Source organism: Molothrus ater, chromosome 3 (genome assembly GCF_012460135.2).
Source record: "Molothrus ater isolate BHLD 08-10-18 breed brown headed cowbird chromosome 3, BPBGC_Mater_1.1, whole genome shotgun sequence".
NCBI lineage: Eukaryota > Metazoa > Chordata > Aves > Passeriformes > Icteridae > Molothrus > Molothrus ater.
Genome location: NC_050480.2, coordinates 89,495,667 through 89,510,236, shown reverse-complemented (window position 1 = coordinate 89,510,236; position 14,570 = coordinate 89,495,667). Strand labels below are relative to the sequence as shown.

General features: G+C 40.2%; 2 protein-coding genes across 6 annotated transcripts in view; one reads left to right on the top strand and one right to left on the bottom strand.

Moving 5' to 3' along the window:
• RARS2 (arginyl-tRNA synthetase 2, mitochondrial) overlaps positions 1 to 10,691 on the bottom strand; it is a 30,470-nt gene extending 19,779 nt beyond the window's left edge. For 2 of the 3 annotated variants that reach the window (XM_036379675.2, XM_036379676.2), the window contains exons 1-7: positions 10,621 to 10,691; positions 9,911 to 9,984; positions 9,180 to 9,285; positions 6,245 to 6,328; positions 4,839 to 4,936; positions 3,704 to 3,759; positions 2,075 to 2,158 (exon numbers count right to left, since the gene is read on the bottom strand). In XM_036379675.2, the coding sequence (XP_036235568.1) occupies positions 2,075 to 2,158; positions 3,704 to 3,759; positions 4,839 to 4,936; positions 6,245 to 6,328; positions 9,180 to 9,285; positions 9,911 to 9,984; positions 10,621 to 10,659 (541 nt within the window). In that variant the 5' untranslated portion in view covers positions 10,660 to 10,691. Of the gene's footprint in view, positions 1 to 2,074; positions 2,159 to 3,703; positions 3,760 to 4,838; positions 4,937 to 6,244; positions 6,329 to 9,179; positions 9,286 to 9,910; positions 9,985 to 10,318; positions 10,392 to 10,620 lie in introns of those variants that run through there. The other variant, XM_054514214.1, reaches the window with a different exon arrangement.
• A 254-nt stretch (positions 10,692 to 10,945) lies between these two features.
• ORC3 (origin recognition complex subunit 3) overlaps positions 10,946 to 14,570 on the top strand; it is a 34,990-nt gene continuing 31,365 nt past the window's right edge. For all 3 annotated transcript variants that reach the window (XM_036380836.2, XM_036380835.2, XM_036380839.2), the window contains exons 1-2: positions 10,946 to 11,011; positions 13,399 to 13,453. In XM_036380836.2, coding sequence (XP_036236729.1) covers positions 10,988 to 11,011; positions 13,399 to 13,453 — 79 coding nt within the window. In that variant the 5' untranslated portion in view covers positions 10,946 to 10,987. The remainder of the gene's footprint in view (positions 11,012 to 13,398; positions 13,454 to 14,570) is intronic.

Here is a 14,570-nt window from a genome sequence, read left to right as displayed (position 1 = left end):
TGACTGCATATGCTTTGTTACCTTAAGAAACCTGCCCCAAAACTGCCTAAAGGCTGAGGGCCTCTCTGCTATGTTTCAGGAAAATATGTTTTCAATTCTTACATTTTAAAGCTTCTAACAATAGTAGCTGTAAAACCAGCTGACAGATAATTAATTACAGCACTGCTTCTGAGAAAGGACCATTACAGTAATACTGCTATGCTATAATTCTGTGAAGCAGGACCATTATTTGTTATAATACTGCCATATATTTGAGCTGAGCCAGACCAAATAAAGAGGGGAGGGACTACCTACTTTGAAAAAAAAATAGTTGGAACTACTAGGTCAAAAGCATGATTCTAGGAGTTGTATGCTGCACAAAGGGCACACATGTAAATAACAGGTAGTGTGATTGTTACACCTTCAGGAACCTTTATATTAAAATACATAAAATTCTTGATATTCAGATTTCAGAGTGCTACTTAGCATCTTCAAAGGCAGACTGAATGAGGTCAGCTGAGAAGCCTTTTATCCACACAGCATTTCACTGCTTAATTGTCATTGCCACATTCATTATACAATAGCATGGTGATAAAATTATGTCTAAGGGGCCAACGTGAATGAAATAGGATGCAAGGATGAAATTTACTCAATTTTTGGTGAACCCATTGTTCATTTCTTATGAAACAAATCATAAGTGAAACAAAGCTCTGCTATAAGCTACAGTTTCATGCTATCAGCTAAAGAAACATGATCAGGAAAGACAACCTGCAGGGGATATAATTTAATAAAGAATGTTTTATGTCCTGAGGATGTTACACTGCACTCTCTATAACCCAGGAACTTAGTCTAGAATGACAACAGGTAGAACTGAATGTATTTTAGTTATCTACACTTACAAATATGAATATAAAAGTGGAATGAAAGCAGGGTATTGATTTTAAATTTTTAACCTGATTCTGTTAATAAAATTGATTCCTTGATGTACACAAAACCAGCAGTACCTTTGAAACTGGAGGGGGCAGCATAAGGGCTGGAATAACCAAAAGTAACCACTGCACTTTGTGTTTGTCATTTAAACATCCATAAATGGACAGTTTCCAGAGCCTACTGCAAAAGAAGTGAGGATTTCTGGTTTTCAGAGGTGCACCAGCTTTCAGGAATGAAGAAGTGGGCATGACTGCCTTTTTTTAAATGCCTAAAAATATACCAAAACCAGCTTTTTGGAGGAAATTAGAAAAGGAGAGGAGAATATAGATCAATTTGAAATGCAAGACTAACAACATAAGTCAACAAAGTTGTGAATACTATGGATGGGTCAGTTGGCCATAATAGAGAGATAGCTATAGATCCAGCAATGGGACATAAATGATCTCTGGTGTGGCAATAAAGATCAAGCCATGCATCCTCAGGCTGCACTTGAGAGGACTTGTCAGTCCCCACTGATCTGATGATTTCAGAAGAGATGGGGGTGCCTATGTGTGAGCATGCTGGACTGAGAATCTTCCAATCCCTGTTCACTTGCACATTCTCCAGCTACACACCTCTCTTCTGCTACACTTTAAGTGGAAACCGAATATTTTGGGGAAAGTGTAGCAATGTCTTTTAAGATATAAACTCTCTGGGCCCCAATGTACCAAAATGTGGTTGTTGTGGAAATTAATTACACTCTATGAATAATGAGAAAAGGAACAACAAAAAACCCCAAACAAACAAACAAACAAAAACAAAAACCAACCAAAGCACCTCAAAACCAAGCAACCAAAGAAACAAAATCCAAAGCCAAACCCCAAACCAAAACATATAACCCCAAAATACACATTTAGTCTGAGAGACAAGCTACTGAGGGACAGCTGGATAAAACTGGTCCTGTTATTTTTTCAGCATCAGTACAGGTCATACTGCTGATGGATCAGTCTGGATTGTTTTGTTCAGATTTTTTAAGGAAATGAACTATACATTACCTCCATGAAACAAGATATCATTCCTTATGAGCACAGAGTGAATCCAATGGGCCTACAAAAACTGAAGCTGGAAACCTAGACCATACTATACAGTAAAAAAGAGCACAGCATAAAAAAATATTGAAACATACCAAACTGCATGCCCCAGTCACCAAGGTAATTTATTCTTACTACTTCATGTCCCAGCGCTACTTTGAGATTTGCTATGAAATTCCCTGGTAATGAAACAAAAATGATATTATTATTCATTTGCAGGTAGTCTCTCATCCCTATGGAACAGTTTTCTGGTTTTGTAATCACCTGTATTCAAAATGAAGAGGAAAAGAAATCAGATGGAATACTCCACAGGATTTGCTAAAACACCCGACAACTGAAAGCAGCAGTAGCAGTAGTTGTAAAAAGCAAGTTCCTTTGTGAGCAGGAAAAGAAAAGCTGTGCATCTCAACAGTGCCACAAAGTGTCTCACACAGCAGGGACAGAAACATACATAGGTGAATGGATTTACATGCACATACTGCAAAGTATAAGATCACAAATGCCACAAATAAGTGGCATTCTACATAATTCCATCACAGTCAGGCACCCTCATACCAGGTTAGGCAAGAACTCAAAATTCACAAACTGCTGTTAATTGCGATGCTAAAAAGAGAACATCAAGTCCTGAATCTCTATAGACTGCTGGAGCAGTTCTGAGCTCTGCACTTAACAGACTATGCTCCAAACTTGTCCTATCATGTAAGGACACAGAAGTAAGTTCCAGCTGCTCGTACAACAAAAACCCTTCATCTCTCCCCTGAGCTTAGTTATAACCTTAGAATGACAAAGAAGAAATACCCATATCCCTTCCTCTATTTTCCTATGCTTCAAGGGTACCTTTTAATGACAATACTGTTGTAAAGAATGCAGAAAGCTCTCTCTTCTTGTATTGTTATAACACCACACTATAGCTTGCAATTACTTCCAATTCCATTCTCTGTAGTTAATTAATTGTCTTACTCTGGGACAACCATTGCTCTACAGAACTACTTCTGAAAGAGGTTTTTTTTACGTAACAAAGGATCCAGAAATGGAACATAAAAAAAAACCCAAAATACATCATTTCACTCGACTTCATCTGTCCATGGAAGAAGCAATTACTTTACATCATTAATAACTATAAATGATTAATTAAGTATAATTAAAAACTGATAAGTTATTAGATACACAGATTTTGTAGGATCTTCTCTTACAACCTACTAGTTTTTATTGTGAGATCAGGAAATAAGGGACAAATACAGTTTTCCATATACCATTAGAGCACTGCACAAGGAATTTATTAATTATTCTATTAGAAATTACAGCAACTGTCTCAGTAATACTGGCATAAAGTTATTAGCATATAAAAGCAAGCTTTTTGCAGGACAGCCACCAAGACATAACGATCTGAACTGCTCTGCAGTCCAGTACAAATTGAGAATGTAAAATTCAAAGGACTCTCCTAACACCTCAATAAAAACTGCCTTGGGTGTCTTTGAAGACCAATTTTAAGCTACTTCATTTAATATTCACAGTCATAAAACTATATTATGTGCGACTTGATAAATCTGCCAGCAACACAGCACGTTCTTTTCTTCCCTGCATAATGAGCAGAAAGGTTTTAATTAGCAAGTGGCCCTGACAGGGCACTCACACCCGAGCAGGGAGATGTCAGCAGTGCTCCCTGCCAAGTGAGGCAGGCAGACAAAGCAGCCCTCCCAGGAGGCAGGGAAATGCACACTCACCTACTATGGTGGAACGCAGGTGTCCTATGTGAAACTTTTTGGCAATATTAGGGGAGCTGTAACAGATTTTAACAAATAACATTTGTTCAGTGGACAACACTGCCAGATCACCAAGTTAAAAGAATCCAACTCATTTTCTAGAAGAGCTGAAATAAAAGCTCCATTTTCAGTTTTCCCATAAGATTCCCTGATTAGCATCTGTCCTAGACAGCAAGTTTTCCTAGCCAACCAGCTTTCCTTCCAGCATCAGTTAACACTGTTGTGATTAAACCACCCCACAAACAACAGAAAAAATCTAACCAAAGCCCAGTCGTGCTGGTGAAAAAAACCAAAAATATCTTCTCACTTTTTACAAGCTTTGGACATATGGATCATTCTCCCAATGTCTTTTCCAGAGATAAACCAGGATGAGAGATTTTGTGTACAAGGATCAGCAACCAAAATTACATCTTTCCAGCAATGCCCACTCCCACAAAGAAAACAACAAAAAAAAAACTCTCTACACAATGCTTTGCCCAGATAACAAAAAAGAAAGTTCAGCTATGAAAATTCAACCTCCAAATTAAAGCCAAGTTCTTACTTTCTACAACTATCAAAGCCTGCACAGGGAATATTACTCAACAAAAATATTTATATATAAAAATCTGAGTCAGCCACTTCTCGTTCCATGAGTAGGTGACAGTCAACAAAATTGTACTGGAAAAAAATTTTGGGGGCAGCAGTAAACAAATACCTGCCTGCTTTAACAAGTCAGGGAAAAAGGTATTAAGGTGCAAAAAGAAATTCATTACTGCCTGGAAATTCAGATTTTGTTTCTTCACAACAAGATAAAAAGAAGCTTTCTTAAAAACTGAAGGCTACTCTGTGTTAAATGAGAACATTCTTAATGGAAGGCTGTGTAAGGCATGAACTCCTTAAATACCAAAAACATGTTCTGAGAAAAAGCCTCAAATCCCTGAATAGAATTTATATTCTACTTGGTGAATATATCAGAGTGTCAAATACAGCTAAATATAATATTGGTTAATATGGTTTAACACCACAGGCATCCCACTTTACAGCAATGAATATCAAGCAGAAAATACCAATCATCAGACAAGGAACTTGTCTCAAAGGACCCCTCAGATGTGCTTACCTGAACTCAACCACTGCCTTTTGTCTGGGAACTGTAGAGAAAAGTTCACTTTTTACTCCATACTCTGAGCCATCTTTCCACACCTGCTGCAGCACAGTCTAAAGCACAATTGGAAAAAAAAAACCAAAACAAAAAAACAACCACACAAAAGAGTTTCATCAACAGAAAGCATTGCCAGGAAAACTGTTTGCCAGCCACAAAGGAGACTGATCTCACATCCTTTATTCACATTAGTAATTAGATAGCTGGTTTGCCAAGCAAACAAGGTCTCATACACAGATAAAAATGCCACTAACTTTAGAAAGCTGTATCTGATCAAATAAAAAATCTAAGAGAAACTGTTGGCAAAGTTCTGGTGAAAGTTAAGACTAAATTTTGTGAAAACCTTCTCCTCTTTTAGTGCCAAAGAAAGCCAACTCTTCCACCCTAATGTGTCCAAACAATTCTTCTTTCTCTCTCCCACCTGAAGTCTGTAAGGCCAGTATGAATGATCTGTACTAAAACATGTCTGCTTTCAAAGTCTGGAGGCTGTGTAAAATACCTTAAAATATTCCTCAAGACACTTGTGTAAGTTTTGTCAGTAATGTGCTCATAGCACCAAGTCAGCCCCTACATAAACTGAAATGTGTAAGGTCACACAGGCCAGTGCACCACAGACCTAATCTATGAAGCTGTATGAACTGGACAAGCTTCCTGAAGATAACAGAAGCCTTTAACAAAGTGAAATAAAGTGGAAATCTCACTTCATTCAGTGGAAATTTTTCTCATTTTTCTCACTCAAAGAAATCACTTCAAAGTTTTTCTGCAACAGCTATTTTTTGAAGAAACAGCATCTGAAAATTCTGTTCTTATTATGACACCTAAGAAGGCAAGCTAGACACATACACCAAATTGACCTATAGACCTATTCTCTAATAGCCATTGGCTTGGTTACAATGTATATGTATACTACAGTCAGGATATTGAGGACTACATCTTCCCTTTGGGACTTTTTCCCCTTTTTTTTCCAGCAGAGTGTGTAATAAAAGATCTGCTACCAAATACTTCTATGTCAGATAAAACCAAAAGTATTTATAAGATGAAAACTTCTGAGTTGTACACTGTAAAAACTCAAAGTAGATGTAAATAAGCCTGCATTTTAAAGCAAAGAGAGAGATGAAAATGAAACATTATGATTATTAGTGAACAGTAGATGCATTGTTTCCTCACAAGAGGAAACTTTCTTGAGCCTCATTTCAAATTCTAGGCCTACGTAACAAATCAGCAACAAGGATCTGCAGGGAAAACTCGTGAAGGACAATTTTACATAGAAAATATCTTTCTAAGACAATAAATAGTAGGTATTCTATAGTTTTATACTGAGAAAAGTTATTTTTACCTTAAAGCACTTGAAAGACACTACTCACCTTTGCTAATAATTCTCTGTTTATTGTAAAATTCACTGTTCCTGGACCAGCGCTGATGGCACTCACTACTGAATCACATTGTAGCTAAGAGAATAAAATAAAACAGGAACTTGGAATGAAAACAGGTGACCTGGAAAACTGTCATTCAATCCACTGTGAATATTAATTTAATCCACTGTAAACATTAAATGTTATTTATTTGTTTGAAGCAATCATAAAGGGATCATTTCATCAATGCTGTTGGAAAAGGGACAATTGTATTATTTCCCATTCATGCTTAATAAGCTCTGAATACAACTCAGCTTGAAATGCCACACATATGTTCCACTTCAAACCCTGCCTGTGCACACTCTGTGCTTCCTTTTGATTGGGAGCAGTAGTTGAACTCTTTGTACAGACAACAGCTGAGATACATTTGACAACTTACACAGTAGCTGCCAGCACTTAAAAAAAAAAAAATTAAGTGACAACATTCTGTGGCACCCCATGTGACAAAATAAAGATATTAAAGGCCAATTTATGAAAAATTTCATGTACAATTTCCATAAGGCACATGTCTTGAAAATTCTGAACCTGGCATATTTGGCCAACCAACACCTAATGTCAACAGGAATTTGGGTCTCTTCACAGGCCAAGAGCTTTGGATCTCAACCTGTCAGGTCTGAGAGTTTCTTACTAAACTAGCTGTCTTTCACAGTCAAGAAGTTGTCTAAAAAAGGAAGAAGAGGGATGGAAAGCATATAAAAATATGTCACAATCACCTTCTCACTCGGTCAGCATTTATGAGAGAGGCAAGCTACAATCCTACTGAAGCTCTTCACCATGAAGAGGAAATTGTACCCCCAAGCTAGATCTCCAGCTTAGACAGTCACCTGTCCAGGAGAAATCACAGCTAGCTTTGAAATTCTTTTATTTTCACAAGCTCTGCTAACAACAAATTCCAATGCTAACTCCCAAGCTACATTAAAAAAACATTTGTGTTGACACTGAATTTTCCACCTTGCTGTTTTACAAATGGTCCTTTCTACTTATGGGGCAGAGAGAAAACAGAAATACCCAGTGGACTTTCTCCACAACATTTGTTTTGATAAATGTTTTCCCCATAATCTGTCAATTGTCACATCAGTAGTTTTTATCTCTCTTTAATAAGAGTGCTCATTTACCCTCTGCACAGCTTTAAACACCTCTTCTCCAAGTGCCCTGTGGTCCTTTAGTAACCAGATGTCCCTGTGCCCAAGGCTTGGACTAGGATGCCACTGTGCAGTACAGAAGCACTAAAAAACCCAACACAACGTCCCCTCCACGAAGAAGTAACAGTACAAAAATGAAAAAGGAACCAGCCAGCCAAATGAAATCAAAAGCCCAGGGAAACAAGACCAGTCTGACTTTCTAAGAGACAATTTTCAGTACTTCAAAGCCTCATTGCCTCATCTATTGTCTCAAGGCCCTACTATTTAAGTTAACTGGAAAAGTTAACTGGAAATTATTTAAGTTAACTGGAAAAACTTCCATCTCTCTTTGTTTAACCTAAACACCTATATTTCAAATATTGTGGCCCATTTCCTCAGAAGCAACTAAGAGCATTCTGTTGAACCTCGAGGCACTCCATCAACTGTTTATCATGACAAAAACTGCCTGCATTTTTTTTTTGTCTCTCTGCTAGTTTTTGATACATGGTTATATTTTGCTAGTTTAAACACTGCTTACCTTCTTTGGAGATGACATGACCACTCTAAACAAGTTAAACTAAATGCATCTCATTTATTTACCACCCAACAAAAAAAAACATTCCTTAGAGATTATGGATTTTTATTTTCCTTTGCCTAGCTGGCATAGTCTGTTTAGTGTGGAGGCTTGTATTGATGGCCTGTTCTTTACTGTTGAAATTGCCCCTCCATGTAAAGCTGTAGAGGTTTGTTAATGCTTCAGGGTTAACAAATGTTTCAGGATTATTTACTGAGCCACAAACAATAAAGAAGGGAGGAAACCTGCAGCTTCCTAAACACTGGGAATAGCAGATGTCTTTAAAATGACACACAAGGAAAAAAAAACCCAACTCGTTACTGTGATGATACAGTCATTGAAACAGATTGAGATGGAGGCTGTCAAATCCTTGGAGGCTTTTAACACCTCATTGGATTTCAAAAGTCCTCAGCAACTTCATCCAAAACACCTGCACTGGGGAGGATATGGGAACAGATACCTTCCTGAGGTCCTTGCCAACCTGAATTATTTCATGTTTCTAGACAATCTTTCAGTTGTTTCAGAACTTTTGGTTGTATATCTGTGCATTGTCAGGTCTTCTTCCACCCGAATCAGAATATTTATCTTGCTAGAACAGGCCCAAGACATGGATAACTTCAACACCTCAGCAGTGAAGAATGGCATGAGAAATAGTTTAGCTCCTCAGCAGTATCACAACTGGTTTTATTTGTCCTTTTTTCAGTATCAAGACCCCAACTACTGCCATTTCCCAAACTAGCACACCTAAAATAACAAGAAAACTCAATTTCAAGCAGAAAAGGATTTGAAAGTTAGGCCTGTTTGCCCCAGAGGCCAACTTTATCCATTGGCTTTCCAGAGCTGGGTTTTGCAGTCTGGTTTTCCAAGCTACCACACATTGAATTTCTTCCTCAAGTGCTGAGCAGCAGCACAGACCATGGCACACCCTTTAGACACCCACCTAACTTCACCAGCACTGTTTACTTCAAACTGTTTGAAAACAACAATTTCACAAGACCCTTAACCAAAGCTGCTTCTCCAGTCTCTGTGAAGATGCTGTGTGCACTCACAGTAAGTATAGCCATCAAACTATTCTGACCCAAACAGATGCTTGCAGAAAGAATACTTTTTTTATCTTATTATGCCCCTTACACCTCTAGTCTGTAAGTTCATTATTGCATACATATCATATGTGATGAATTCATGAGCATACCCTTTCAGCAAGCTGCTGGGCTTGAAGATGCAAGTCCTGTGCTAAGCAATCTCCAGAACTGTTTTCTATTACAGAAGCAATAGAGAGCTGGAAATCAGCAACATGCCTGAAAAAAAACCAAAAAAACCAACCAACATATGAAAATCAGAAAAAAACCTGCTGAAATGCTGGGGACATTTGGCAGATCCAACCTGACTCTGCATATGACAAGTGCAATTGCCAAGCATAACCCAGCCACAAATATCTGAAGGTCCAGAGTATTTAGAAAGCTGGATGAGAAGGCCAAGTATCACTTTTGCTCTAATACAATCAATAAGTAGATATGGTGAGAACACCATCAGAATAAACAAACCCCATGCTCATTAATAAGTAAAATTTACTTGCTAACATTATTGCAACTCTCGAGCAGGACACTGAAAAAAAAACCCAGATAACTTCACATTGGCTCTAAGGAGTTTCACATTCAGATCATCAGTGTTGAAGAATTTGCCATCCATGCACTGCCAGTAATTTGTACAGGCTTGTAAGCAATTATATTATATTACTTTGAGCTTCTTGAAAAAAATACAGGATTAAATTCAATTGAACTATCTTATAATTACATTGGTATAAATGGTTTGGGGTTTTTGTCTGTATTTTTCCCCTAAAGCCTTGTTAAGCTTTTGCAATAATAGGCACGACATAAAATAATAAAACATGACCAACATTGTAAGAAAAATGTAAACAGCTACCGCTTTTTGGAGACAGGAACTGCAGATATGGACTTTATTAAATTCTCTGGTGGCAGATCCAAAACTTTTGAAAGCTAAATTGAAAAATGAAGAAAAAAATGACTTAAGGAAAAAGACAAAGATGCAAGGAAAAATACTGCTCCCTGTTTAAATACCCACGGGGGATACACCTTTTATATCTGAAATCTAATTTCAGCCCAGGTAAAAAACAGCAAAACTACAATAAAATAGAAACCTAAAAGGTGGTAAAACAACCTTGGAAAAAAGGCAAGTCAAAACACCATAGAAAATTTATTTTTTTCCTCACGAAGGATCCCATCGAACCTCATGGGATCATCGAACCCACGGGATCCTTAATGGACTGAAGTAATCACGGAATGACTTAGAATGGTTTAGATTAGCAGGGACCTTAAAGATCATCTCGTTCCAACCCCTGCCATGTGCAGGGACACCTTGCACAGCAGGCCAGGCTGCTCAGAGCCCCCCGCTCCGGCCTGGAGCACTTCCAGGGATGGCGGCAATCCCTCACACCCTCACTCCATCCATCCCGATCCCTGCGGGAACCCCAGAGCGCGCCCCCAGCCCGCGCCCGCGGGTCGCGCCCACTGTGAGCCCCCGGGCAGGGGGACCTGTGGTGAGGGCACAGAGGGGACACCTGGCTCAGGGGGCACTCCCGCTCCGCGCCAGCCGTGGGAAGGAGCAGTGCGTACCTGGAGGGCAATGCTCCTCCGGAAGGAACCTGCTGCCATGGCCACACCGCCCGGCGGAAGCTCCACGGCCGACCCTTATCCCCCCCGCGCCCCGCTCCTTTCCGCCCGCCCAGGGGCGGGCTGGGCCGTACCATTCTCAGGCTACAGGGGGAGAGGAGGCCATTGATTGCGCTGGGGGTGGAGGAATCGCGCGGCGCAGCGCAGAGGGGGCTGTACCACTGCTCAGGGAAAGGGCAGCGGCGCGGGGACGCGCAGGGAGGGGGCGGTGCGTCGGGAGCGCGCGTGCGCGGGAACTCCTCCTCCTCCTCCTCCTCCTCCTCCTCCTCCTCCTCCTCCTGCTCTCCGGTACCGGCGGGCGCGGGGCGACATGAGCACGTGCTCCGTCTCCAAGGTGAGGAGCGGAGAGAGCGGGGGGGCTCCCCAGGGAGCAGCGTGGTCGGTGGGAACTGGACCCGCGGCACCGGGCTCCGCCGCCTCCTGCGCCTGCTCCTCTTCCCGCCTCCTCCCGCCGCTACCCTTCCCGCCTCCCTGGTGGTGCCCAGGCTCCCGGTTCCCCTGTTCCGCTGCCCGGCCCTTCCCAAATCCTTGCTGCCTCTTCATCCCTGCCCGGCCTCGCCTTGCCCAAGGCGCTGCTTGTCCTCACTGCAGTCCCCCAGGATCACGGCGTTTCCTGGGCTGGAAGGGGGCCACAAGGACCATGGAGTCCAGCGCTTATCCCTGCACAGGGCAGTCCTAGAGTAACACCGTGAGTGCTGAGTGACCCCGCAGTGTCACCTGCCTTCCTTCCACAACAAAACCCGTTCTTAATTCCAGCAAATCTCACCCAGAACAGAGCCTGGGGTATGTGGCTGAAGGTTTTGTCATTTCCAGGTGAAGTCTGGTGGCTTTGCTTGCTGCCATCTTCATTGCTTCCCTGCCCCAAAACTAATTCAGCGAAGAAATAGAGCTAGAAGTGCTGTCCCCCACATGTAGTGTTAAATATTTGTTATTCCCTTAATATTTCCGAATTGAAAGCTTTTATGTGGGCTGTGTTCAGAGTGGGCAGTAGGGATAGTGCTTTCATCGTAATGTTGGATTGAAACACTTAACTTATTTCATCTCTTGTTTGGTCATACAGTGAACAACAGCAGTGGTTCACAGTGTGTTTTATCAGCACAGGAAGACTCCTGCCTCTCCCATGTTTTTCACTGAGTTGTGATATGCAGCTGCATCCTTTGGTGTGGAAGGCACTGTGCAGGTGATTGCTTCCAGAAGTGAAGTGCTTCCAAACAAACTTAGGAGTTAATCTGAAACAGCTGGATTTCACTTTTGACAGTGGCTGTTGCCTGATAGTTTGGCAGTGAATCATGTCCTTCACCTTGCCTCCCACATCTTATATGTAATACTTCTTTGCAGTTTTACGTTCTAGTTTTATTCTATTTTATTCTCAGCCACATTCAGTGGTGTGGAAAAGCCAATGCTTGCAAAGCATTCAGCAGCATTTGTGTTTGGTTTGATTAAGGCATACACTCTTCTTTTTTGTATATGATTTATACTTCCTGTGGCCAATTCCATTTGTGCATGCAGCAGCACAAATAAATCCGTGGGACACCTTTTTGCAGTGGAATTGTTCCAGAGTGTTTAGCACTTGTAGAATAACCACAACTTTTCTCCAGCTGTTTTTAAATGGTCCTTAACACACATGGTAAAATGGGATGTGTCTGAAGGCATCTCCAGTTCGTGAGGCTGTTTTTCAGAGAGGGTCAATATAGATATTGGTGTTTTACTCCAGTTTCTTACTTGTGGAAGCAAGGAAATAACATGTCTGAAGTCACTCAACAGACTGGTGACTGTGATCAAAATTGAACATACCTCTGGTGTTTGATTTCCACTACATCATTCTTACTCTAGTGGCTGAACTATGCTAGCTTGAGTTCAGCAATCCCTGTATAAGCATCTCTATTGAGAAATATGGGATTGAATCAGTCTGTTATTTCCAGCACTTAGGTGTTTCCTTCCCCTTGCTGCAGCACAGGAACCTCACAAGAGAGTTGGGCAGTGCAGTAACTCTTCAAAAGAGATGAACTTCTGTAGAGAGGCTGGGGGAAGAAATTTCAGATTTTCTAGAAGAAAGTGAAAAAAATCTTCAAGAACTCAAAGCTTAATACTTGAGTGATGAAATAGGTCTAACTGGGAGATTACTTCTCTCTACAGGAATTTGTTGGAACAGAGGGTTTTACATGAACCTTTTCCCAACCATTTGTCATTCTGCTTCTAACCACCTACATTTTTGAGTTGGGATGCAGTTCACTGTGGCTTGGCCATGTAATTTCCTTTTCTAAGTGACTTAATAATGCTCATTGCATTATTCTGGATTGAGTTTTCCATTGATCTTTGCCTCTTACCTTTTGTTTTGTATTTAACTGAAACTGTACTGAGAAAACCGTACTGATGTGTCCCCAGGGAATAATTTCCTTTTAATTCTAAACCTGTTGGAGGTTTTGAGACATTTAAAGAATCTGCTGCTGGCCCAGTTGATGGTTGAATTGCAAAACATACTGGAAAGATGAAAAAATTCCTAACAAGTGTGCTGGGTTACTGCTTCCACTAGTGTTCCAGCTTGAAGCACAAATACAAAGGGGCAATGTGTCACTTGATACTCTTAAGAGGCTGGCAATTCAGTGCAAATTATTGTTTTAATGGAGCACTGAAATAAAAGAACAATGAAGTGGCCTCTGGAGCCAGTCAGATTGATGCTTGTATTGAAATCTGTTTGGGTTTTTTTTTGCTGTTCTCTAGGGCTGCTTTGTTTTTAAACCAAGTACCAAGAAGAGAAGATTGTCTGATAAAATAGGTTAGTACATTTTCATTTATGTTTCTGTTTTTGAGAAGGGTTAATCCTGAAAGCTTCATCATATCTGATTGAGTTCATATCATGAGTTCTGTGAGAGTTGTGTGAGGTTTTCTCTTACTGCTTGATTGCTGAAAACTCATTCCTTTGGAGGAATGCAAGCAAATTATTGGCTAGAGTAAATACTGGGTTTTTCTCATCTCCAGCAATCAAGATTGTATAGCCATCTTTGTCTTTTCACTTTTTTTTTACAAGATAACTCCTCACCATGCTACCATAAGTATTTTGCTAACAGACAAACAATTCACCTGAAGATCTGAATGAGCCATTTTAAGCTGTGGGAGTCAGACATTATATCCATCCTTAAAGCTCACATTTTGTATTTTATATACAAAATACATTAGGTATTTTGCCTAAGTTTCTTTTGGAAAAGAGAAAAAAAAGCCACTTGTGGCTTCTGTCCACTAGTATTTGCTGTGGATAGTAAATATTTGCTATACATTTTCTCTAGATGTGTATGCATGTCTGTTTTCATTTGAGGACTGACTCTTCTTGTAACCAGAAATAATGTATCTTAAATAATTGCTATTTGAGACTCAGTTGGGAGACTTACTGTTTTTATTCCCAACTTAAACTACTTTTATCATCATTAGAGCTGTCAAAAGGGTTGACAATTTATATGAAAAAGATGGAGAGGAAAGTAATGAGGTCAGATTTTTGTCATTGCAGTAACCAAGGCCTATGCACTTAGACCACATTGAAGTTTTACCCCTTACTGGATATTATGTTTTTGTTTTTGTGAGATTAGACATGCTTGGATAAACTACTAAGCATATTGTTCTAGTTAGCAAATGCTTTGAGGTGGAAAAATGAATTTGACTGGAGTAGCCCTAAAAGAGAGAGGCAGAGGACACAGTTTCACAGCAGTTGGTTAGAGGGGTGTTCTAAAATATGTACTTGTATGTGCATCTGTCCAGTCTGTAAGCCCAGTCCTGTCCAATGGGAAGTTTTAGTTGTGGAACTCTTCTGCATCAATAGTTGATAATACTGTCACACCCCACAAAAGGCCTTTTGAGGACATCTGTGCCTATAGTTTGAGTTTTGGTAGTGAAAAAAGGAT